At 36.6% G+C, this 24111-nt stretch overlaps 1 protein-coding gene across 1 annotated transcript; it reads left to right on the top strand.

The window, feature by feature from the left end:
- The first annotated feature begins 301 nt into the window (after window positions 1–301).
- LOC139961468 (plexin-A4-like) lies at window positions 302–19244 on the top strand. The gene is made up of 20 exons (XM_071960655.1): window positions 302–545; window positions 1659–2847; window positions 4798–5001; window positions 5766–5891; window positions 9214–9314; window positions 9796–9931; window positions 10238–10400; window positions 10891–11105; window positions 11620–11712; window positions 12159–12257; window positions 12622–12712; window positions 13097–13308; window positions 14475–14617; window positions 15138–15249; window positions 15641–15801; window positions 16120–16284; window positions 17066–17159; window positions 17418–17696; window positions 17978–18118; window positions 18458–19244. The coding sequence occupies exons 1-20, from the start codon at window positions 424–426 to the stop codon at window positions 19163–19165; spliced, it is 4554 nt and encodes a 1517-aa protein (XP_071816756.1). The 5' UTR covers window positions 302–423; the 3' UTR covers window positions 19166–19244.
- The last annotated feature ends 4867 nt before the right edge of the window (window positions 19245–24111 follow it).

Genomic DNA, 24111 nt, shown 5'->3' with positions numbered 1-24111 from the left:
CCCCTCCATATTTTTTCTTTTTACAAATGGTGTACATTTTATAACAGCACAGAGAAAGTCGTATACAAAACTGCCTTTAAATATTGGAAATGAAACACCATTTTGAATCTAAGCATCTAACGTAAAATAAGAAAACGAAAGCTTCTGAAAACCAATGCTGTGCATTCAGTCATTATTAATTCGTAGTTCCTCTTTCGAGAAATTGGCATATGTATATATACATATATATATAAATATGTATGAACAATGTGGATGAATAAGGTGTAATTTGTTGTGACATATACATGCTTACGTCATTGTAACGCCTATAGGCAGTACTTGTAACATTTACATATATGAATATCAAGTATCACTTACATGACACTTTGAATTGTCTTCCTTGTGCAAGCACTGGCAAAAATCCACCTCTTTATAACACGAACTATGATACATATGACACTGAAGGTGACGCCTTATGTGTATGAGCAAAGATATCTAGACGCAGCTTTCAGAACAAAGATTTCTAATAAATTACTATTGCCAAAAAGGTGCACCACCATTTTAAGGTAAGATTTTATCCAAACTTAAACTGCTAAAGCAGTTTTTAAAGCAATTTTTAAAGCAGTTTTCAAGGGTCTGCATTTCCGATACCCAATCAGAAGGCAGTTCACTATTTGCGAGAAAAGAAAGAAGGAAAAAGGGAAGACGAACGATCCGCTTGATTTAAATTTTTCTATTTAGCAATTACATGCAATTTTTAGCTTTATGTGATGGAAAAGTTTCATGTTTTTACACTAGGAGAATATATAACGTCTATGTATTTTTTACTTCAAGTATCGGAGCAGGAAGTTGCCGTGTATGTCGCTTTGTGACTATTGGGACATATGTACTGCTTAACGTTAATAAGCGTTCCGTAAAGGGTTATCATGAGTGGGGACTTGCCTGATAGCTACATGAAGATCGACAATGGTGTACATCTCACAAAACAATATAATATTCCATGTCCGTCGATAAATGAGGACAGATTACATAGAATAATAGCCTATGAATACCGATAAATAAATCCAGTTCAAACCAACAATGAGATGGAGAAATTTGATGATTTCTAGCAATTCAATGAATGCAAAACTTGGTCACTACAAGTCTACGTTTTTCACTTTGCATTCTACATAAGCAATAAGCAAACTTGCAAAACTGATCTATAGTTTGGTGACACAAAATCTATTTTATGCGGTAATCATACATGAAATCGTGTGATAAACCACATGTTTCGGAACATTGAGAATATTACACAAAACAAAATTTCATTGGCTTACGAGTAAGTGTGTTCAAGTTGTAAAGGTATGAGGTGACAAAAAGATATTGTCCTCTAATATTTTACTCTGTATAACTATATCTTAGTGACCATTGCATCGTGGAATAGTAACAACATAACAATTAAATAGGTTTCTATATCTATTTTCATTTTCCTTGTTGCGTTTGGGAATATATGTTTATAGTTAAAGTTTACTCTTTCCTTAATACATATAACCATTGTTATGTAACAGTATGATACTAAGACCTTTAGAGCATGGGCTACTTCCATGAAAATTCTCCTCCCAAATAAAAAAGCCCATGAACAGTTTGTACTGCAATTGAGAAATAAAAGTGAGAGCCGTCAATATGAATTTCCTTCACAGATCTCATTGCTGGAAATCAACCAAGATGTTTAATGTTCCAACAGAAATATATAACGTTGATACCAGAGAGATGCTTAACTTACATTCAGTGCTTTTGGATATCTGTATACTGTCACTGCTTTCGTCAAATGTTCAGGCGGTTAAAAGTCAGAATTATCATACTTTCCAAATTCCTAATTCCAACTCTGTTTTCCAGAATCAATTCCTTGATCCAAGAGATGGTAGTTTGTATATCGGAGGACTGAATTACATCTATAAATTAAACAGTGATTTACATTTAATACAATCTGAACAAACAGGTCCAGTTGATGACAGTCCAGAGTGTAGACCCCCTCCATTTAGTTGTTCGGAACCAAAGACTACTACAGATAATTACAATAAAGTTATCCTAGTTCTTCAGAATAGTCTGATCACATGTGGGAGTATTTATCAAGGAACCTGTCGCATCAGAGATCCTGGGAGTCTAAATGTTACATACGGCGATTCAAAACGAGAGGTCGTACCCAATACACCATCTGGTTTGGCCGTTGCCTTTATTGCTAATAGAGTCACGGAAAGGGTCCTTTATGTTGCATCATCGTATGGTGACTGGTTAAGAGATGTACCAACGGTATCAGCAAGATTAATATCACGCTCTCCACCAGATGATCAGTTATTTAAAGTCACCTCTGATGAGGTGACTCATGCTGAAATACCAATATCCCGGACTGTCCTGGATGGATCTCCAGCAGTTCAGCCATTCAACATCAGTTATATTTATGGTTTTACTAGCGGTCAGTTCAGCTACTTTGCTGCATCACAACCTAGAGATTTCAGCACCATAAGTAGATATACTTCTAAATTAGTTCGTCTTTGTCATGGTGATCCAGACTTTAATTCCTACATTGAACTCCCTCTTGTCTGTGCTGGAATGAACGAGGATGATGATTACAACCTGATCCAATCTGCGCACCTTGCCTCTCTTTCTCTGGATGGAGACGAAGTAAAGGATGTACTTGTGGCGTCATTTTCAAAGTCAGAGTCACTCACCAGTCCCACTCCTTCATCTGAATCGGCTATCTGTATATATTCTGTAGATGACATCAATCAAGCATTCTATGACAGACGAATACACTGTACTAAACAGGGATCAGATAATACAGAAATCAGTTGGGCTGGATCTACAGCATGTTCAGACACTGAGCCCCTGGTAAGTAGAGGTACCAATTATTGTCTTGCCATTGTTCTAGGAATGGGGTACATTATGTGGAAGTAGCCCGCTGGCCCATATCATATAGTAGGGTACTTTAAGTTGCAAAGCCTTGCCCTTTTATCCTGTATTATTTTATGTGCAGAACAAATTAACTTTGGACAATAAATCATTGGTGCCATGTATTTTTTATTCCTTAACAGAGGCAAAAGGAATCTGTGCGATGGGTGTGTGTTTATGTATATGACACTCGCTTGTATATATGGTAATTCAAAAGTTAATGGTGTATTATCTTATAATATAAGGAGTGTTAGCTCAGTGGTTAACGCCGGTGCCTTTCAATCATAAGGTCCCGAGTTCGAGTCACTCCAAGATTGTGAATATGTATTAATGTATGTCGTCCAGTTCCAGAATTGTTGACAATTGACAATTCAGATTCATGGACATTAAAATATGAAGTCTAAGAGACTGACTTCGGTCAGCTTGCGGCTTTGATAAGCCAATGATGGCTTCTTCGCGAGTCTCTGCTTGCAGGAGGATCTAAAATACATATATACACACTTGGTATGTGGATCCGTCTTATTGAGTACATTCGCCTATTGTTTTCTGTGAAGTTTAATGGTCATTTGGGGTCAGCAGAGGTCAAAGTCTGAAAACTTTGTGAACATGATAACTCAAAAAGTACATTCTCCATTCGTGGTATGTAGATTTAGCGTGTTGAGTACAAGAGCGTTTTAGAAACTGCTGGAGGTCAAAGGTAATATGTGGTCAACATTTAAGTGAAAGTCTGAAAATCTTGTAAACACGATACCACAAAAAGTACATCTTTTTTAAATTCATACTTAGTATGTAGATCCAGCTTGATGAGTGCAAGAATCCTATCGAAATGGTAGAGGTCACATGAGGTCAACATGCATCAAATTCTGAAAACCCTTTAAACATGATAACTCCAAAATGAAAGCTACAATTGATCTGTGAATTCTCCAATGCAATGACTTTCTTTTGGTCAAATTCAGTTCAGTTTAGTTCTGTGAAGGGGCTCTTTATGTTCATAACGAGAAAAAAAAAAACATAACTGGCATACAGGTATTAGAATCTGCTTCAGAGTTCATACTCTTGCTTTAAACGTGCACTTAAACTTCCTATAAGGGTTTCTACCTCTGAGCTTCAAGGGTTCAACAGATTATTTCAAATGGGCACAACCCCTCCCCCCCCCCGCTTCCCGCTCACAGCTCCGAGCTCCCCGCTCCCTGCTCCCCGCTCCCGTTCCCGCTCCCCGCTCCCCTCCTCAAGGGGTCAAAAGGTTATCTGGAATGGTTCATTTTCCCAAACATATTTCTTAATGTATAAACCATGTAACTCTCACCACTTATTAAAGGATTTTGGAGTCTATATTTCACATAAGAAGACAGTTCTTTCTGGATGTTGAAACATTTTTCTTTCAAATTCTATACTGTAAAACCCTTATGAGTGAATGACATGGTTGATACCCACATGGGATTGCGACATATATTTTCTGATTCTCGCTTAATTCTTATAAAATTTAACTCACTTGCTCTAGAATAGTCAGATAGTTATTTTGAATTTGAGCAAATTGTATGGCAAGGAATCACAAAGCTAATTGGCTTTTTGGTTTCTGAAGAAAAAAATCTCATGATAATCAGAACTCGAAGTAAAAGCATGGTCAAGCAAGTTAACTACTTAAAAGTAAACTTATCTAGAACCCAAGACATTCCACGTTGTTATGTGACCACTTCATTTTTAATTGTCTATCTATTCTGTTTATTTAATTATTATCCATGGTAACATCGAGTAAGACAGGATTTCTGTAGTACTTACAATTTACATGGGATGGAACTTGATAATTGTTAATCTCAACTTTAGAGAATACATCAAGGCATTAACTTGTGTATATAAATTGATGATCCTATTGTTTTATTTCCTTTGTAGTTCGACTTCATCAGTCAGAGTTCACCAGCAGATTATTGCCATACATTCGAAATACAGAGTCCTCTCGGAGGTGACAATAGAGCCATCATTATATCAGCCAGGCCAGTATATGAAAGCACCAACTACATCACTGCTGTTGCCGCAGTTCAGCATCTTGAGACACCAATTATCTTCATTGGTGGAAATAGTGGCAATATTAAAAAGGTAACATTCCCAACATTGTAAAACAACTCATACAGTTGTCATTAGTACGATTAGTGAAAGTAATTTTGAAGGAGCAATTGGAGGAATTTTGATTATGCCCAGTATGGGTATTTCCCCAAACATTTCACAATCACATAATGAGACAATTGTATTGATTTGTGTATCTTTCACTTTCTTTTAAATAAGTGACGCTATATATATATATATATATATATATATATATATATATATATATATATATATATATATATATATATATATATATATATATATATATATATATATATATATACATATATATATATATATATATATATATATACATATATATATATATATATTTATATATACATATATATATATATATATATATATATATATATATATATATATATATATATATATATATATATATATATATATATATATATATATATATATATGTAGATATCATTATTCTCAACATCATTTCTCAGCAAATGCTACAGACACTATATCTACATTATATCCATTATACCAATGATACAATTGGCATTCCCTTGTATCCAGATTAAATGTAAACAAGTGACATTGTAAGTCTTGCGCATTGCACATTGTGAGATTGAATTTTTTATATTCTACATATTGTTATTAGTAATATTAATGTGAGAAGGGTTCAGGGTCTTCTGTCAACCTTTCTTGGTACGATCATAAATGTTATGAATTCTCAGGAATTATCTTATTAGAACTTGTGGTAACGGTATAAAGGATTGTTCTCTCCTCAGTTGCGATTGGACGGTTCATCAGCAGAGGTTTACGAGAGTCTTGATCTCCATGAGACACCAGTCATCAGGAACGGCTTACTCCTTTCAGAAGATAGAGAATTCATCTTCATCACCTCTGAGGATCAGGTTAGATTTTGCCTATGTTTTGTCCTTCTTCTATGCTTCCAAACTTTATAAGAAAACCTTGTTTTAACAGAGAGCTGATTCTTGCGTATTGTTTTGCTCTGAGTTACCTGGTAACTGGTTACCCATCAGTGTTTCCGCTAAGCCGCTATGACTCGATTTTGACGCAATGGCTTTCATTTTCTCCTGAATTTTATACACTGAGTGTGAATAGAAACAAAAATCGTTTCATAAGGCATGGTGTTCAGAACTTCAACTTGAAGTGAAGATATTATTACTGTAAATTGTTTCCAATTTATCGTCAGAAATGTTAAATTAGCGATCGTTAACTTTACCGTAGCCATGTTTTTCTATACAGTCACGCAGATTTAGCTCGATTGCTGTAAAGCTAAATCATATAACGTAACGTGCACGTGCACTGATGCATTGCCTACACTAAGATGGTTCGCAATACCAGTGTACTAATATAATATCTGTATAGCCTACCTTACATTACATTGCAACAGGGTCAGAAACAAGCGGGGGCGACGGGCGATTCGCCCTAGCAAGTGCTAAAAAAAGCCCTCCGAAAGCACAATTGCGAGGGCGAAAAAGAAATATAAGAAAATCGCCCTCGTAATATCAGGTGTCTGTGTAAATTTAATTGTGACATGCTTTTTTGCTTTAGCTAGGATTTGCAGTAGCAGCGCGAATCGCACAAACAGTTCTCACAATCCCGCATCACATTTGATCAAATTTGAAGCAGTGCGGGAGGGTCGCGCACAATCACCGGGAACTTCCCGCGCAGTCACTGGCAAATTACGGCCTACACTAAGCAATTTCAGTACCAGCGACAATAACCTCAAATCCCCAAAAGTCTCCGACCACATGGTAGCCTAACTTCAAACTAAGTCAACATGGAACTCTAACCTAGCCATCTGTTTATTCGCTCAAGTTGTGTCGCAAATAAAATAAAAGAATATCCAAGAAAAACTGCAATCTTTGACAACATGTTAGCCTAACAACCACACTAAGTCAATGGGAAATGTAGCCTAACCATCGGTTTGCAAAAAAATTAATAATAACAATACTTTGCGTAGCTTTGTTTACATACTTTCCTTGCTGCTATCGTCTCGCGCAAGGTAGCCAAACACCACACGTAGTCAACGAGAAAATCTAGCCTATGCAACTCTTTATTCGCTGAAATTGTGACGCAGTTAGCTAGAGCTAAAATATCCTATGTTAGCCTAACAACCACACTAAGTCAATAGGAAATGTAGCCTAACCATCGGTTTGCCAAAAAAATAAAAATGCTTGAAATCGGCAGTTGTTTGGAAGGTATGTGCTATGTCTTAGAGAGGGAATGTTGTATTTTACGTAAACCGTTGCTGTGGCGCTGGATTGAAGGTTTTAACTTCGATTACTTTTCAGCGGTATAATGGTTTCGTATTTGGTGGTGGGTGATTTTATCCACACACGAAAAAAATACATGATTAAAGGAAAGGGCACCAACGGCACCTTCAGTAGAAGTAAACCTGTGTTTTCTATTTCAGTTGATGGGTTATTGGTTTTCGTCATATATACGGTGGATTGACGTTATTTGCTAAACGATCGCAACTTTTGGCAATTAAACTTTCAATGAATTTGCTATACAGTCGCAGCTAACTAGGAAGAGGGTAATTGTGCTTACTTCATCCTGATGAATGCTTACAATCTTTTCCGTAAACAGCATATTGGACTTTGGAAAAGCGCCCCCTAAACCTTAAAGAAGCTCTCGTAAATACATTAAGGGGGCATTTTTATTTCATTCATTTTCTAAAATAGCCCTCCAGAGCCAAATCTAAATTCCTACCCTGCATTGCAAGTGGTGCACTATATTTGAGCCAAATTTAGCTTGTAAAAATTAAAGCGTAATATGCAACAAGCTAATTTATTATTTAGCAATCATCGTTTAAATAAAGCTCAGGGTTCCATGCCTCAATTTAAAATCAGACATTGGATTGGCCGATGTTTAGTACACAGGGGCGTAGCCAGTATGTAGCACTGTAGGCCCGGGCCTACACTTTTTTGGCCAAGTTTTTTTTTTTTTTTAAACACCCATAACTCAAATCCATAAGCTTGCTGGACGAGTTTTAGAGTCTAGCCAGGAAAAACTATTGAAATGAACGTAGCAAGAATATGGCTAAATTAGGTGACCTATTCTTCTGTCATCTAGGCTGTCATTTCTATCGCGTGCCGTTTTAATCAACACTCTACCTGCCGAAAAAGACTAGGATCCGATCTTGTCAGTTTTTTAACATCTAGTTAAAAACCCGTTTACGCAGATAATATTTCAGTTGAGAAACATTCCACAATAAGCCTATCGTTGATTAACAGACTTTATAGAGCTGCAGCACTTTGTTGCCTGCTGTTACTGGCTTACTCTGTACATGTACCTTGCTCATTTTAAATACATTATGTAGTATTGAATTAAGTACTTTTTTAGCTCGTTTTTTTTGTTTTTTGTTTTTGTTTAAAAGTGATATTGAATGAAGTGTCTCAAGTTACCAAGAGGCCAGGTAACCAAAATGAAAACTCGGGAAGGGCCGTTTCCGGCCATCTGGGGGGTTTGTAAAACCAAAAATTTCGCTTACCTGTCTCCCACAACCATAGCACTCTCGTTCTACCGTGCATAGGATGAACTGGTAATCTTTAAACATTGTCTGTGAACTCATTGAGCCAATCTCACATACTAAGTTTTCATACTCTATCATTCGCAGTATAGGGTTTATGAGATCAGAACACTAAATGTCTAAGTTACCATTCTCCTTTACCAATTCAGGGACCCTGTGATATCTGGCGTTGCAAACTTTTCTCATGCTATATTTGTATTATGTTATATTTCTTTGTAATTGAAAACAAAATATTGCCAGAGGAAGTTGTACTTATTGTCTAATAGCAGATTATTGGGAGAATATTCCATGAGCCATTGTTTAATAGAAAGGTTGGGCACTTTATCTGCATGATGACTGTGAATGGAAATAACTTGAACATTTTATTCCTTACCGGCAAATTGTGATCTTACTTTGATCAATAAACACTAACGCAAGTCATTTTTTTACACGTTTTCATATAACAATAGTTGTAGTGGAACAAATAGAGCAAAATAAGGGTAGCCCATTTAGAAAAGTTTGGGTGGGAGTGGTGCGGTCGAGGGGTTTGCGGGGGGGGGGGGGGGAATGTGTTGGAATGGTTGGAAGTACCGAATATATCATTCTAATAAACAGTATTATTACAGTAACAGTTCTAATAAAAACTGATCTATTAACAAGAATGAAACTTGCTTCATGATTTGTGGCACTTTCAGATAACAAAAGTTCCAGTGGAAGAATGCCACAAGTTTACAACGTGTGAAGAGTGTCACATGGCGGAGGACCCATACTGTGGATGGTGCAGCTTGCAAACAGAGTACGTTATGTACATGACAATACCATTGTAGACAATGAATTTGGATACTTCATAACACTATGCTCTTAAATTTTATTACAGTGCAGATCATTTTTTTCACGAATCTACTTCGTATTCGATTTACGACGACAATTGGTCATCGCAGGATCTATTATTGCAGGATTTATTATTGCATGAAACAGAAAGTTGACAAAGATGTTTGCATGGGCGATGGAATAGTATACATCCTTTGATTTTTGAAGTGTTATTATTAGTGTACATTAAAGTAGGTGGAGAGCTTCTGAATTCATATGAAAAGGTCGTTCTTTGAATGACGATCAAGAGTAAACGTTTGGTTTTACTGCCAATTCAATGCAATTAAGAGAAAGTATCAACTATCAGGGAAAGGTATGAGCTCTAGTTTAGATAACAAAGAAAAAACCTGAACAATTTCGTTGGGAATGCAGTATAATCATGTATCTGTTTCCATTTGCCTCAACAGGTGTACCAGAAGAACAGATTCACAATGTCAAGGCTCACAGAACGGAACTTCCCTCAGATGGCTCTCTGGTGAGGATGACTGTCTGGAGATAACTGGAGTTACTCCAAAGTTTGCTCATGCCGGAACCACCACTAAGGTTAAATTATGAGTTTGATGACCGATAAGAAAATATGTTCTACTTTCTATGTCCAAATTTCCAATTTCCTCTATTGTAAGATTAATATAGACTGTAGGGAAAGCTTTATAAGATAGGATGTAGACTTGTGTTATAATTATGTAGAAACTCTTGTAAACTATAGTAAGAAAAATGACCTTATGTTCCAAAGAACTTTATTGTTAACATCAGCAGTATGAAAAAACATCAATCCCTGTATAAGACCAAGGAACTGCTAATACCAGCTCATTTATAAAACAATATTTATCTCTTTTGTGCACTTTGCAGTTAACAGTCGTTGTCTCAAATCTGCCGAACATCTCCAATGGAAGCCTAACTTTTACATTTCTGGAGGGTGCGACTCTGCACAGGTCACAACCAGTGATAATCATGGCGGACATATCCACATTTACTTGTAATACACCCGTGAACTTTACGGTCAAAAACACTGGTGAGGTTATAGCCCGATCGCCAGTCAGCTTCCAAAGAGTTCCAAAGACCATTTTATTTTGCCAAATTATGTTTATATTCAAACATAAGGGACATTGGACAATACGTATTGAAACTTGTATTGAGCTATGTTTGAAACTGCTGCTTTGCATTTAGAGTAACATCATCTACTTATAGAAACACACCTTTTGATGTTTGCTAGTATAATTTTCAATGATTACTATTACCGGATCAGATAAATTCAGGAACCAACATCCCTGGACAGGTTTTCATGGGCTCACCCTGAACTGCAAAGATATGATAAAAAAGAGGATAAGAGCCAGATTCCAATCGATTTAAATCATTTGCAATAAGGTTCTTACTCAGTCATGAATACTATTTGTATTCACTAAAAAACAAGAAATCGAGGATTAACCTGTGATCTAAAACATACTGTTTATGATTAATGATTGATGATGAAACTCTTATGAAAGTTGTTGAATTCTTTTCAGGATTTCTAACTGTGGAATTGCTGCTGCTTTATGAAGAGAATGAACAAACCCATACAATTGCCTCCGTTCCATTTGAGTTTTATGATTGTGCCATTATTTCGTTCTGTTCTGAATGTGCTGGAAATAAATATGGCTGCAAGTGGTGTCTCCATAGCAACCAGTGCATTGATGAAGCACAGAGCTGTTCCAAAAGTGATTATATAACCACAAGAACTGTAAGCTATTCTTCTTACACTTTCTTACACTTAATGTATAGCTTCCACTGGAAGTAAATTGTGTAATTTCCTTCACATTTAGAAGAACAAGACTGATATATTGGATGTTAAGGTCTGCCCCTCACATTCAGTAAACAAAACGACAGAAGAATAAAATCCACAATACTTAAATAGTTTTAAAAGTATTGCAATTGCATTTACTCTCTCCTTTACAAGCACCCATTTTGGCCAACAAGTATCGGTTATCAAAAGTGAAAGACTGTTAACAAACTGCATATCTGTGAAACGCCTGTTGAGGAAAATATGTAAGTTAGAGGATCTGACGTCTGGATCATAACAGGATCAAATTCAAAGACAAGCTGCCTTGTCTTTGCTGACTGGAAACCCTTCTAGGATTGAAACGTTAGGCTCACTAACCTTTATATATGAGTCCCCTTCCCCAACAAACAAACCTTGTCCAAGAGCGTAAAGAAATATCCGTCGTAACATACTGTGACATGTCATATTTCTACAGAGCTGTCCACTGATTCGTAGAACTGAGGAAGTGTTGATTCCTGCCGGTCAAAGTCAAGAATTACAGTTTGAGGGAATTAATTTACCAAATAATGTAAGTTTTAATATTAATTAACCATCTCCCGAATTATATTGAAATCAGAAATTGGTCTGGTGTTTGGCGTATGTAGTATAACTAAATATGCTATGGTGAATCCATGTCTGTAGCAAAGGGTTTTACTACATATTGTATTCCAAGCTAACTATCATTTCTATTCACTGTAGTACTGCGCTGTTATATATATTTAAGGCTACAATGGCATTATGACCTTCGGTACCTGTTTCGAACCTCTGGACATACAATAAGCACTATAGCCTAGTGGTTAGGTTATATATATATATATATATATATATATATACACACACACACGTACATTTATATATATATATACATATATATATACCCCTGTCACAGTTGTAATTTAGTCATACAAGTGTTGCTTCACCTTAAATACAATCAGTTATGCTATAATCCTCTGAGCCTATTTTCAACATTTGCAGACGTTCCAATTCAGCTGTCAAATTCAGTACACAGGACTACAAAGACACATAATACCAGCTAGTATTGTAGATGACCAAATCAGATGTCAGACTAACTTGGTAAGTTCACAGTAAGTTCAACTCGCTGTTATTCAGCTTTCTAACGCAATGTTGTGACTAAGTAAAGTACTTAGAGCCCAAACAAAGGCTTTGAATCCTTTATGTTTTTGTTACCACTTTAAAAATGCGTTCTAAAGAACCAGCGCAAGATATTAGGCATAGTTTTTCTGTTACTTTTACGAACTTACATAGGAGAGATATTATAACCACATGTGTAGGTTTTATTTTCTTTCTTGGGGACTTGTGACACTTGATTTATTATCATCATGATTATACAATTATAACCAAATGAAATGGAACTGGTTTTTGTAAACCCCAGGCTCTATATTGTGTGACGTTCTGAAGTACCTTTGTTTTCTTGCAGTACAACTATTCATCAACAGCTGAATCTATCAGTGGGTCAGTGATCATTTTCTGGGGCAACTTTCCCATAGACATGGAAGGCAACCTGACAGGTACATCCTCAAAAGATTCATGTCAGAATCTTTCAATTCTTTTCGGATTCCTCTATACAGCCACAGAACAGTTAGGCAAACCATACGGTTTATTATTAAATTCAGTGTATTGGTTTATTAGTACAAATGATAAAATAAGCTATTATACGAACGGATGTGAACAAATGTACAGCGTATAGAATGAATTTGCTTCTCCATTGCTTTCCTCATTTCCGGAGCCATATGATCACCCTGTTGCCCTTACTCGACTAATTCGATTTATTCAAGTGATATAGAGTACATTTCCCCATTTGTTCCAAACACTTTTCATTTCTTTCGACATACAAACTGAGAACCCTTTTTTGTCATTGTTTCGTTCTACCTAACAAAATCTTCTAATTTCAGTAACCATTAATAAATGTAACAGAATGGCTGTTACGATACTAGATGGTGAGAGCAAACAAACTTGCGGGATGTGTTTGATTGTCGACCAGAGGTACGGATGTAGTTGGTGTCCTTCCATGAACGATTGTTTATCACTGGTGGACTCCCACACCTGTCCAACTAACGAATTACTCGAACAGGGGAATACCTGTCCTAACCCAACAATAACCAGTGTAAGGTTCACATTCAACTTTATCTTTAGCTTTGAATTACATTTGAAAGTTTTAAAAAGTGTTGATTGGACTAAATCGTGTATGTGTGTACATTTAAGAAAAGGTCGCCCAGAAAAGAACCTGGGCACGAAAACTAAACTACCGAACGAAGTATCCGCTCTCAACCCCAGTCCCCTTGCATCGGGACTGACTGTGTGATCATAGTCTGGTGTGCATCACCATTCCCCTCGAAAGGGAACAGATACTATACACATGATGGTGTGCGTGTGCGTGTGTGTGTGTATGTGACGCCCTCAGCTCGTAAACACGATAACTCAACAACGGCATGTTGGATTGAAGTCATACTTGGTGCATAGATGCACCATACTTAGTAGAAGAACCTTGTTGATTTTGGTGCTCATTTCATGAATAATAATGAGGTCACGAAGTCAAACGTGAAACTCTCCAAATGCTTATAACTCCGCAACCGAAGATTAAAATTTATTCGTACTTGGTATAAATGTGTTGGTAGATAGTGGGTACATGGTAATATATGTTCAAATTGATATGATGAATATTTATTAGGAGCGGGGCTTAGGTTCATTTTCCCCAAAATAGCTTTTAAACACAATAACTGAACAACGACAAGTTGGATTGAAGTCAAACTTGGTACATATATGCGCCATAGTGGGTAGAAGATCCCTATTGAGTTTGGTGCTCGTCTGAAGCATATTAATGAGGTCAAATGTAAACATTTTCAGAATTGAATCATACTTGGTGTGAAGGTGTTGGTAGTTAGCCGGTACATGATAATGTATGTTCATTGTGATATTATGCACATTTATTAGGGGGAAGGGCTTGAGTTAATTTTAATTGCTGAAAATATATTGTAAACATGGTAAGTTAACATATTTAGTAGGTAAGTTGACAGTCAGTGAAAGGACCTTGCTGAACAATTTAATCAACAATGACGAAAGCTTTGGATTATAATCTCAATTGGCAAGGAATCACAATAAGCCCACTGGCTTTCTGGTTAGTAAACATACTGCTCTCAATTAAGTCCATTGTCTGCGTGAGACATTTTCATTTGAATCTTTGAAAAATCGTTACCAATCATTTGTCAAACCGCGTAGTAAGAATTGATAATAGACCATGTCAAAAGAGGTATCATTCTTTCTGTGTTTCAGTTTTTCCCAACTTCAGGACATGTGTCCGGTGGGACTCGCATTGCCATTCATGGATATAATCTTGGTTTCGCTCCTTCTGATATCACGACAGTATCAGTGGCCGGTATTTTATGCACAGACAGTGAATATAATTCACCACAATTGTAAGTTTCTACTCAGCAAAATTTGCTCACAATATGCAGTTTACACCAGAAACTATTGCTTAAATTGGTCAGAGACCATCCACAAGAGAAAATATGTTGGAAAACGGCCCTAAATGATGTCGGCTTTCTTACTCTACCCCAGCTTACTTTCTCACTGTTTGGAAACTTCCTATGCCATAGAGAGGGGGATATGGCAAATTTCTTTCCAGAACTCTGTTTTTATTATATTAAATAAACACCCTTGAGAAGAGCTATTGTCCCAATTGGCTCCTCTTAGCATAAATGTTCATGTTAGATAATGCTGCATGTAAACTGGTATGTTTCAAAGCAGATCTTTGGAAAATGATAATCAAACAGTGCACTATACTCACCAAATAAATATAAGTATTCATTACGTTTATGTTATGTTGATATCATTAACAGCCAAGCTATAAACATTTGGGTCCTTTCATTACAACGATTGTAATGGATGGAATAATGCGCTTAATATCTACATTTTCAATCCTCACTGTAACGTTAGGCTATACTGCACCACCGGTAGTACTTTGCAAATTCTTTCGGGTAAAGTCGTCGTTCGGTTTTCCAACAACCAGTTACTTCCCGCTCAATCGGAACAGACTTTCTCTTATGTGGTGAGTATTTTATGTAAATACACCCTTCAGAGGAATCCTGATAGTGCACCTCTGAAGGATTTTCGCTTTGTCTTAAATATCTGTAATTTGAACTGATGGAATGCATCGTGTATAGGTAAAGGTATACTCGTGAAGGTTTGCATCAATCAAACCACATCTATTCAAATGTCTATAATATACCATGGTGTGTAGCATACATGGTGTTTCCTAGTTATATTCTCAGGCTGATACCAGTGTTTACTATTTTGGTCATCGTGTACTGCAATAAATGCCTAACGTTTTGTAAATCCCGGTTAAGTTTAGTCTTAGAATGTGATAGTGCTGATTGATTCAATCAATAGTGTAAGTAAATTTCATTTTCTAATTTGTTACTTCTTGTTACGCGACACAGAGACCTAGAGTTCTGTTTGTTTATCCTGCGAGAGGGCCTCGGTCAGGAGGTACCAGACTAGTCATAAGAGGTAGAAAGTTAGACTCTGGACTGACACGGACAGTAATGATTAGTACGGCACCTTGTGTTCCCGGTGACGGATACTCTTGTAAGATAGAAGAGTGAGTCTCTCTTATTTTTCGGATCAGTGTGTAAACCTGTTGGTAATTAACTGCGTGGTATCATTTTTCATTTACAATTCTTCGGTAAAAGTAAGTTGTTTTGCACCAACTGCAAGCATCTTTCTCAGTTTCTATGCTCTTTCAGCCTGTCATTTATAGAGTCCAGGCGATGATATTAATGAATAAATTGTTTAAAAATTTAATGAAACTGGGTACTACAAAGTAGATCTAGATAGGAATCCAAATGAATCGCGTGGACACTAAGCAAAAATAAATAAATAAATATGACTCAATTCTTAATCATGTTACATTTTACAGAAATAATTCCGATGAAATCATTTGTAGAACTGGATCTGCAAGTGTTACTGACAATCTACTACTTTCTGTCAATTTTGATTTGGGATGTGAATATAATGGCGATACATTCGCGTATCTGGGAGACCCCATCGTTGATAGTTTTGATAGACTGAGTTCCATTGCAAGGTTAGTATCACTTTTTCTTTTATTCAGCCTTGATTTCCATCTCACAACTTTCCTGTTTGCAATATCAAAACAATATTGAGAATGTTAAAGTGATGTTTACGGGGTTCTCAATAATGTGTTGTTACGCCCATCAAAGGTGATTCCGCGTTCAGTTCTGCACTAACAGAAAAAGAAAGTTCAACTAATATTTAGGTTACAGCTGCTTCAACAAATAACACAGTGAAGGTAGTGCAAAATTTGCGGGGAATTATGACACAGTTCAAGGTGTTGTGAGAAATAGATCGTTTCCCAAAAACTAAAATAAAAACAAAGGTCTACCAAAAATAAACAGCTCAAAGTCGAGAAGAAGGTAACATAGCAGTTCCAGAAAATTTTCTCGAAGATCTCATTTTCGAATATTAGAATATACAAGGGGTGGGAGGGGGCGATCCGTTTGACCATTTTAAGTGAAGCAGCCGGTGGTGTGACTGAGGTTTTATCGCAAAGACAATATAGTTTTTTTTTTTATCAAGCAGCCATTTTCTTCAGTTACCAATGCCTTAGTTCGTTGAAGTTCACTTCAAACAAACACCAATAATTATATCTTGAAACAACATCTTGTAACAGGAATATTAGCTAATGCAGAATACTTTTACCAGAGTGTTACATCCGTCTTCAGAATGCCCTTTAAACTGTGAAATAAATACGCTTGCACATTATTATATATTCAAGCTCTTTGATAGTTTATACTGAAGTGATGTGACTTTAATATCAGTCTGCTATTTGTCTTATCCGTTAACAGTGGTGGTCTGGATCTGCCTATTTTGGGGGAATCTTTTGACATCATCCAAACAGCCCGGTTGGAAGTGAGAATTGGCTCTGATACGGTCTCTGGGGTACGTTTCCAAGGGGAATATTTTCAACTTGGTTGACAAGAAAATGCAAATTCTTTTTTTTGCTTTAAAGATGTGGGATTTGATTTAAACTGTCATTATAATTTAAAAAAATTCAAAGCATGCATGTTCTTTCCAAATTTTTCACTACCTTTTGGCACAAACCGTCCATTTTCGAAGTGATCACATCTTGCATTTAAGTCATTTGCTTGTTTTTTTGTTTTTTATCAATACCATAGCTGTTTTTTCTTTGTCTTTCAGGATTGTTCCAATTGTTCCGACTCCACAATGAAGCTCATTTGCAAGTCTCCAAACATTTCCGTTGCCCAAACTGACTACCCTCTCCTACTACCGACGTCAAATTTCAGTCTGTACATGGACGGTGTGACGCGTTATATCAACTTTGGAATGTTTTTTCCTGGCAGCCTTAAAACAGCTTTTGAATTTGTCGAAGACCCTGTGTACTACCTTTTACCATCAGCCGAAAATATAATCAAAGTACCTAACGAATTCCAAGGCCAGTACAACATCACGATACAGGTAAAGTATGTATTTTATTAAAGCGAAAGTTGCTTTTGATTATACATATGATACCATTCTTTTCCTATCTTAAGAACACTTTGTCTTGAAACTAGTTTGTTACTTTACTTTGCTCAATATTTCAGGCCTAGGGTTGGTTTAACAAATTCCCCTCACCTAGCGTCCAATCTATAACCCCAACTGACGCTGCACAACTTACGCTGTATCATGTTGGCGAATTTCTTTTAAGCCAAATGTTAGTTCATGTCCTTGTACTTGTCCTATCTTTTTCTTTATGACAGGGAGACAATTTAACTCTTGCTTCAAACAGTGAGGATGTGTCGGTCATTATTGGTGGCAAGGCATGTTTTGTCTCAAATCTTTTCATCAATTATTTGATTTGTCAATCACCCAAGTTATCTGAAGGAGTGCACCAAGTACAGGTATATATTATTTAAATTGTATAAATAGAAAAGTGCTTAGAAAGCAGGTATGCTTTATATATTTTTCAAAATGTCGACAAATTACGTTGGAGTAACACACACAGTAGTAATTGCGGCTGTACAGTTTCGTTTTTGCTGAGGTTCTATTTTTTTGGCAAAACTTCAATTATTTCCAATTTGTGAAGTTGAACGTGAAACATCAACAAGAAAAGAGTGAAAACAAAATGAAACTACTTCATAACGAGTGTGGCCTTCAGGACGTCCCTCAAAACGCCAAGCGTGATAAAGTAATTAACATGCACAACATAACTATTTTCATTTGCACTTGTTCATTGACAGGTACAGCACGGTAACCTTAACTTCGTGGTAGGTCATGTGGAGTACCTAGGCCCTGACCAGACTCTGGCGCTACCTATTTTGATCATTGTTATTCTTCCATGTGCTCTCACAGTGGTACTCTTCTGCTTTTGTCTTTTGGTACTTTATCATTTAAAAGCTACAAATCGATGTTCCCTCTCAGTTCTCCATACCTATTATTATAAGGATTCCCGACAGAAATCCAGAAAAACAGGAATGAATGACGATAATGTTAGTGATCATACATATTGTAGTTTATCTATCAGCAGTACAGCGGCAACAGATGCACAACCACCAACACTTCCAGAGAGAAATCGAGCAAAAGAACTGTTCCAACTGAAGTCAAGGTTTCAACTGATATTGGAAAATCCAGCTCAAAGGAAATCTGGGCCTGATATCAGCCTTGAAACAGGGAAAGAGCAACAACTACCGATACATCCTAAGAGAAACATGAGCAGGGTAATCGAGGAGACGCACGAGAGTGACCGCAAGCAGCAAAGACCGACAATTTCTGAAGAAGATGACGAATACAGCAAACGCATTTATAATGACCATTGTGTTTCAACGCCCGTGGATAATCTAAATGAAGATGCAGCTGCAAAGAGCTTAACACAAGTTGAGGAAGTGAAAAATAATCCTTATAGCCATCACATTCAGTCAAACAATAGTAGACACACAACAGGGGATTAATCAAGAATTAATGGGATGTGAGAGATGGGAGAGAGGTAAGGGAAGGGGAGAGAAGGAAGAGTGGGGAGAGGGGAGAGAGGAGAGAGAGGAGAGAGAGAGAAAAAAGAGGGAAAAAAAGAGAGAAAAGAGAGAGAGGAGAGAGATGAGGTGGGGCGGGGTTGAGAGAGGTATGAGCAGGGTTGAATGAACCCCTCGAGAATCAGTTTTGGGATCAAATACATGAGTACAAAAATGAGAGAATGCGGAACAATGAAGGTACAAGCATCGTTCATGTATCGGACAAGGGATTAAAACCCACCACGAGGGGAGTAAGGTGAGGTGAGAGGGGTGCGGAGGGGTTGAGGAAACCGGTTTTAGTGGGAAAGGTACGAATATAGAAAGGGGTGAGTGAGACAAAAACAGGTCTTGGTGAGGGAGCAGTTCTAGGGTGAAGGGGAAAAGGTGTGCTAAATAGGGTTGTTGTAAAGCGCAACGGGCTACATGGGGTTGATGGGGATATGGTTTATTAGCGGATTAAAATAAACAGGTCATCATAACAAATGTAACTTTTTTTTATGTCTTTTCATGTTGCTGGGATTTGTTTGGTGAATTTGAGATAAAGTAGGTTCTTAATTGTTAATATGCTTTGACAAAAAATATCTCCTTCTTACGTTCACGGGTTTGTATTTGTTTTTTTTTAAGATAAATTAATTATCAAAGACCAATAGTTAGATGAAAAGTTACATCTTAAATAGTTCTTGGGCAGGGTGCCCTTAGTCAAGAAAGGAAATATAAGGTTCGATTGTAAATAGCTTTCTTTGGTAGAGAAGTACGTGTTGTGTTCAAGTAGTTAATTTATTTTTAACTTTTCTTCATCGTCTTCTTATGATACTTAAAACTATACATATCAGGAATAAAATCTAGCAGCTACATTACCGATTTTCACACTGCTGATTGTTCCATATTATTGTATTAAAGTATTATTCATGTTTTAGAATGTTATGAAATCAGGGTTTGCCGAGTTTACTAAGTTAATCTTATTTCTACCTGAAAATATCTCTGCGAATAAAGTCGAGTCCCCCCCCCCTCCCTGCGACCCACATGTTGACTATTACATCAACAGCAAGTCGTTCGGAGGACAAACGTTGTGTTCTGGTTTGTGTTACAATTCCTTTAGACAAATAGTAAGCGGTGCCTGGTAACTCGGCCATTTGTGGGAATTGTTCTGGTCTTTAACGAGAACACTGAACGACAAACATACTTTCTATTGCAGGTTCAAACTGGTTGCTGTATTAAGTTCATTGTTGTTATTCCGTAACGCGCGACAGTATATATATATATATATATATATATATATATATATATATATATATATATATATATATAATATGTTTGAGAAATTTTGAGAAATTTCTCATTTCTTACTGATAACTAGTGCTGGTAATGTAATGCTGATTGCAATGCTGATGATCTTATCTTGGTGCTGATCTTATCTTGGTGGTGATAACAGTAAAAATCAGGATTATGATCATAGGTATAGGTGTCACAGAGAGAGAGAGAGAGACAAACCGGATAAAAACCGCATTGATAGCCTAACATATCATTGCTGACGTGTCTACTATCTCGGTCGAACGGATAACGGCTGAGGACGACCAAAGTGATAATCCTTGCTCCCATCATATTAACAGAGATTGAACAGATTATTCAATGTCATTAGAATAAATCAGATTAAATATTGAATGTTGCTTGATTTGAACACTAAAAGTCTTCTTGTGTGTGTAAATTTCATCCAAAACGTCAACGTTTGAGCAATACCTTACAACTGGTGCATGCCACGCAATGGAATACTTCCATAATCTGTGTTATATTAAGATGAATCTCAGAATTAGCCCAGGAAAATGAAGGGAATCTATTTGATTGATGAAGTGACTTTTCTTAGGGTGTTCATTTATGTTTTATTATAGTCTATACCTTACGTAACTCAATGTAACAGTTATTTTTCACTTATCCAGACGATTGACACATAGCTGAATCCTATTAAAATTTGAAATATATCTATATTATTAATATTTTCTTTCATAAATACATTTATCTCAAGCTTTTTCGTACCATCCGAACACTACACCAAAATAGATTAGACAAATAGAGGGAAAGAAAGATATGAAGAGAATATACCTGGACATCCCTGACAAAATATTGTGTGATAAAACCACAAGTTTGGGAACATTAAGAACATTACACAATAAAACAAAATTTTATTGACTCACAAGGAAGTGTGTTCAAGTCGGAAAGGTATGAGTGACAAAAAGATTGAGAGATCTAATATGTATAACTATATTTTAGTGACCATTGGATTCTGGAATAGAAAACAACATAACAATTACATAGGTTTTTATATATATTTTCTTATTTCCTTTTTGAGTTTGGGAATATACTTTTATAATTCAAGTATTCTTTTTCTTAATACTGACAACCATCGTTACGTAACAGTCTAAGACCTAGCACATGGGCTATTTTCTTTAATATCCCCCCCCCCCCCCCTCCAAAGAACATCTTATGGACCGTTTGTACTGCAATTGAGAAATAACTTTTTAAAGGAAAAACAGTCAATATTAATTTCCTGCACAGAACTCAATGCCGGAAATCAACCAACATGTTTACCGTTCCAACAGAAATAGATGACGTTGATATCATACAGCTGCTTGAATTGCATTCAGTGCTCCTGAATATCTGTATACTGTAACTGCTTTCTTCAAATGTTCAGGCTGTTACAAGTCAGAATTATAATACTTTCCAAATTCCTAATTACAACTCTGTTTTGCAAAACCAATACCTGGATCATAGTGATGGTAGTTTGTATATCGAAGGACTGAATTACATTTAAAAATTAAACAATGATTTAGATTTAATACAATCTGAACAAACAGGTCCTGTTGATGACAATCCAGAGTGTAGACCCCCCTCGATTTAGTTGTAAGGAACCAAAGACTGCTACAGATAATTACAACAAAGTTATTGTAGTTCATCAGAATAGTCTGATCACATGTGGGAGTATTTATCAAGGAGCCTGTCACATCAGGGATCCTGTGAGTCTAAATGTTACATATGATGATTTAATTCGAGAGGTCGTACCCAATACACCATCTGGTCTGGCTGTTGGCTTTATTGCTAATGGAGCCATGTGTAGGGTCCTTTATTTTGTCAGTCACCATCATATGGTGACTGGTTACGAGGTACACCAATGGTATCAACAATATTAATATCACGCTCTCGACCAGATGACAAATACTTAAAGTCACCTCTGAAGATGTTGAAATAACAATACCCCCATTTACCCTGGATGGATCTCCTAGTACATATACATCTAAATTACTTCAACTTTGTCATGGTAATCCATACTTTGCTTCCTATATTGAGCAAGAATGATGCAAGCAACTTGATCCAGTCTGCGCACCTTGACTCTCTTTCTCTGGATGGAGATGAAGAAGTAAAGGATTTACCGGTGGTATCATTTTCAAAGTCAGAGTCACTCAGCAGTCTGTATTTATTCTGTAGATGAAATCAATCAAGCATTCTATGACAGACGATTAGTCTGTACTCAACAGGGAACAGATAGTACAGCGATTAGTGGGATTAGGTTGACGGAATGTTAGTACAATGGCATCACCGTGGTAAGTTAAACTTTACTCCTTTCTCATTCTTCAGAGACGGCGAAATGCCATGCAGAAATGTACAAATGCGTCGTGTATTCAATGTGATTCGCAATTTCAGTACAAGGAATGTCGTATATTTTTTAGTCTCAAAGTTATCACATTTGTAAGGGAATCATTGTTTTATATATCTCATTGACAAGTGACCATACGTCCGTGTGTATTTGTTGCAATCTACGACATACACAGAATACGTTTACCCATTCAAAATACGACATTACGTAAACTGTCATATATTTGTATGGCGACTTTTGACCGGGAGTTTTTCTTTGTTCTGTAGTTTGACTTCATCAGTGACCAATCTCCATGTGATTATTGTCACACCTGTGAAAATCCAGAGTCTTCTCGGAGGGAACAAAAGAACTATATATAACAATATCGGCCATTCCCGTTTACCAAAGCTAACATAGTATCACCGCCGTTCAACGTTTTCAATTATCTTCTATTGAAACGCATGCACGTCGCAAGAATATGTGTAGGTGAGAACAGACTTGGAAGGAGCAATTGATCATATGATAGTTGAAAACCTTTGTGGATACTCTAAGCAGTACTATATTACGTTAATCACAGTCATAATATCGTCTTTTAGACTGTGTCTATATCTGCTAGCCTGCTAGCATGAGTTGAAATATAAGACGTGTGTTTGTTCCTTCGTTACTTCTTTTAGATAGCTATTCATGTTACCAACTTCTGCCGCTAAATATCAAATGGAAGTCTGGTATGTGCTTATGTGGAAAGCGAAAGTGTGCTTGGGTCACAACCAGCAACACTGATGTAGGACTTATCCTCATTACCTTGTTATGCCCATGTGACTATTACGATGAAAAAACCAAGGTAAATGCCTACACTAACCGCGGGTACTTAATATTGTTATGAATCCACAGTTCATAAATGAGAAATCACAGCTTGTTATAGTATAAATACTGTTTTTAGAATATTAAATCATTTGAATTGGGAAAAGATTACCAATAATGTCAAACTGTCAAATTATATGTCTTGCGTCTGAGATGTTGCTTTTTTTCTAGGTATTCTAACGCTTGAATCGCAGCTACGTTACACAGAAGATAGTCGCACATATACAATTGCCACAACTTCACTTCACTTTTATAAATTGTTCAAGTTTGTATTCTTGGTCTGAATTTGCTAGTAAAAAATACGACTGTTAGTGGTGTCTCAATAGTAACCAGTGCATGGATGACAAACAAGCTGTGCTTATAGTTGATGTAATTTCGAGTAGAGAGGTAAGTTAAGATACTC

This window comes from Apostichopus japonicus, chromosome 20 (genome assembly GCF_037975245.1).
Source record: "Apostichopus japonicus isolate 1M-3 chromosome 20, ASM3797524v1, whole genome shotgun sequence".
NCBI classification, from domain to species: Eukaryota; Metazoa; Echinodermata; class Holothuroidea; order Aspidochirotida; family Stichopodidae; genus Apostichopus; species Apostichopus japonicus.
This window is presented reverse-complemented; position numbering and strand designations above follow the sequence as displayed.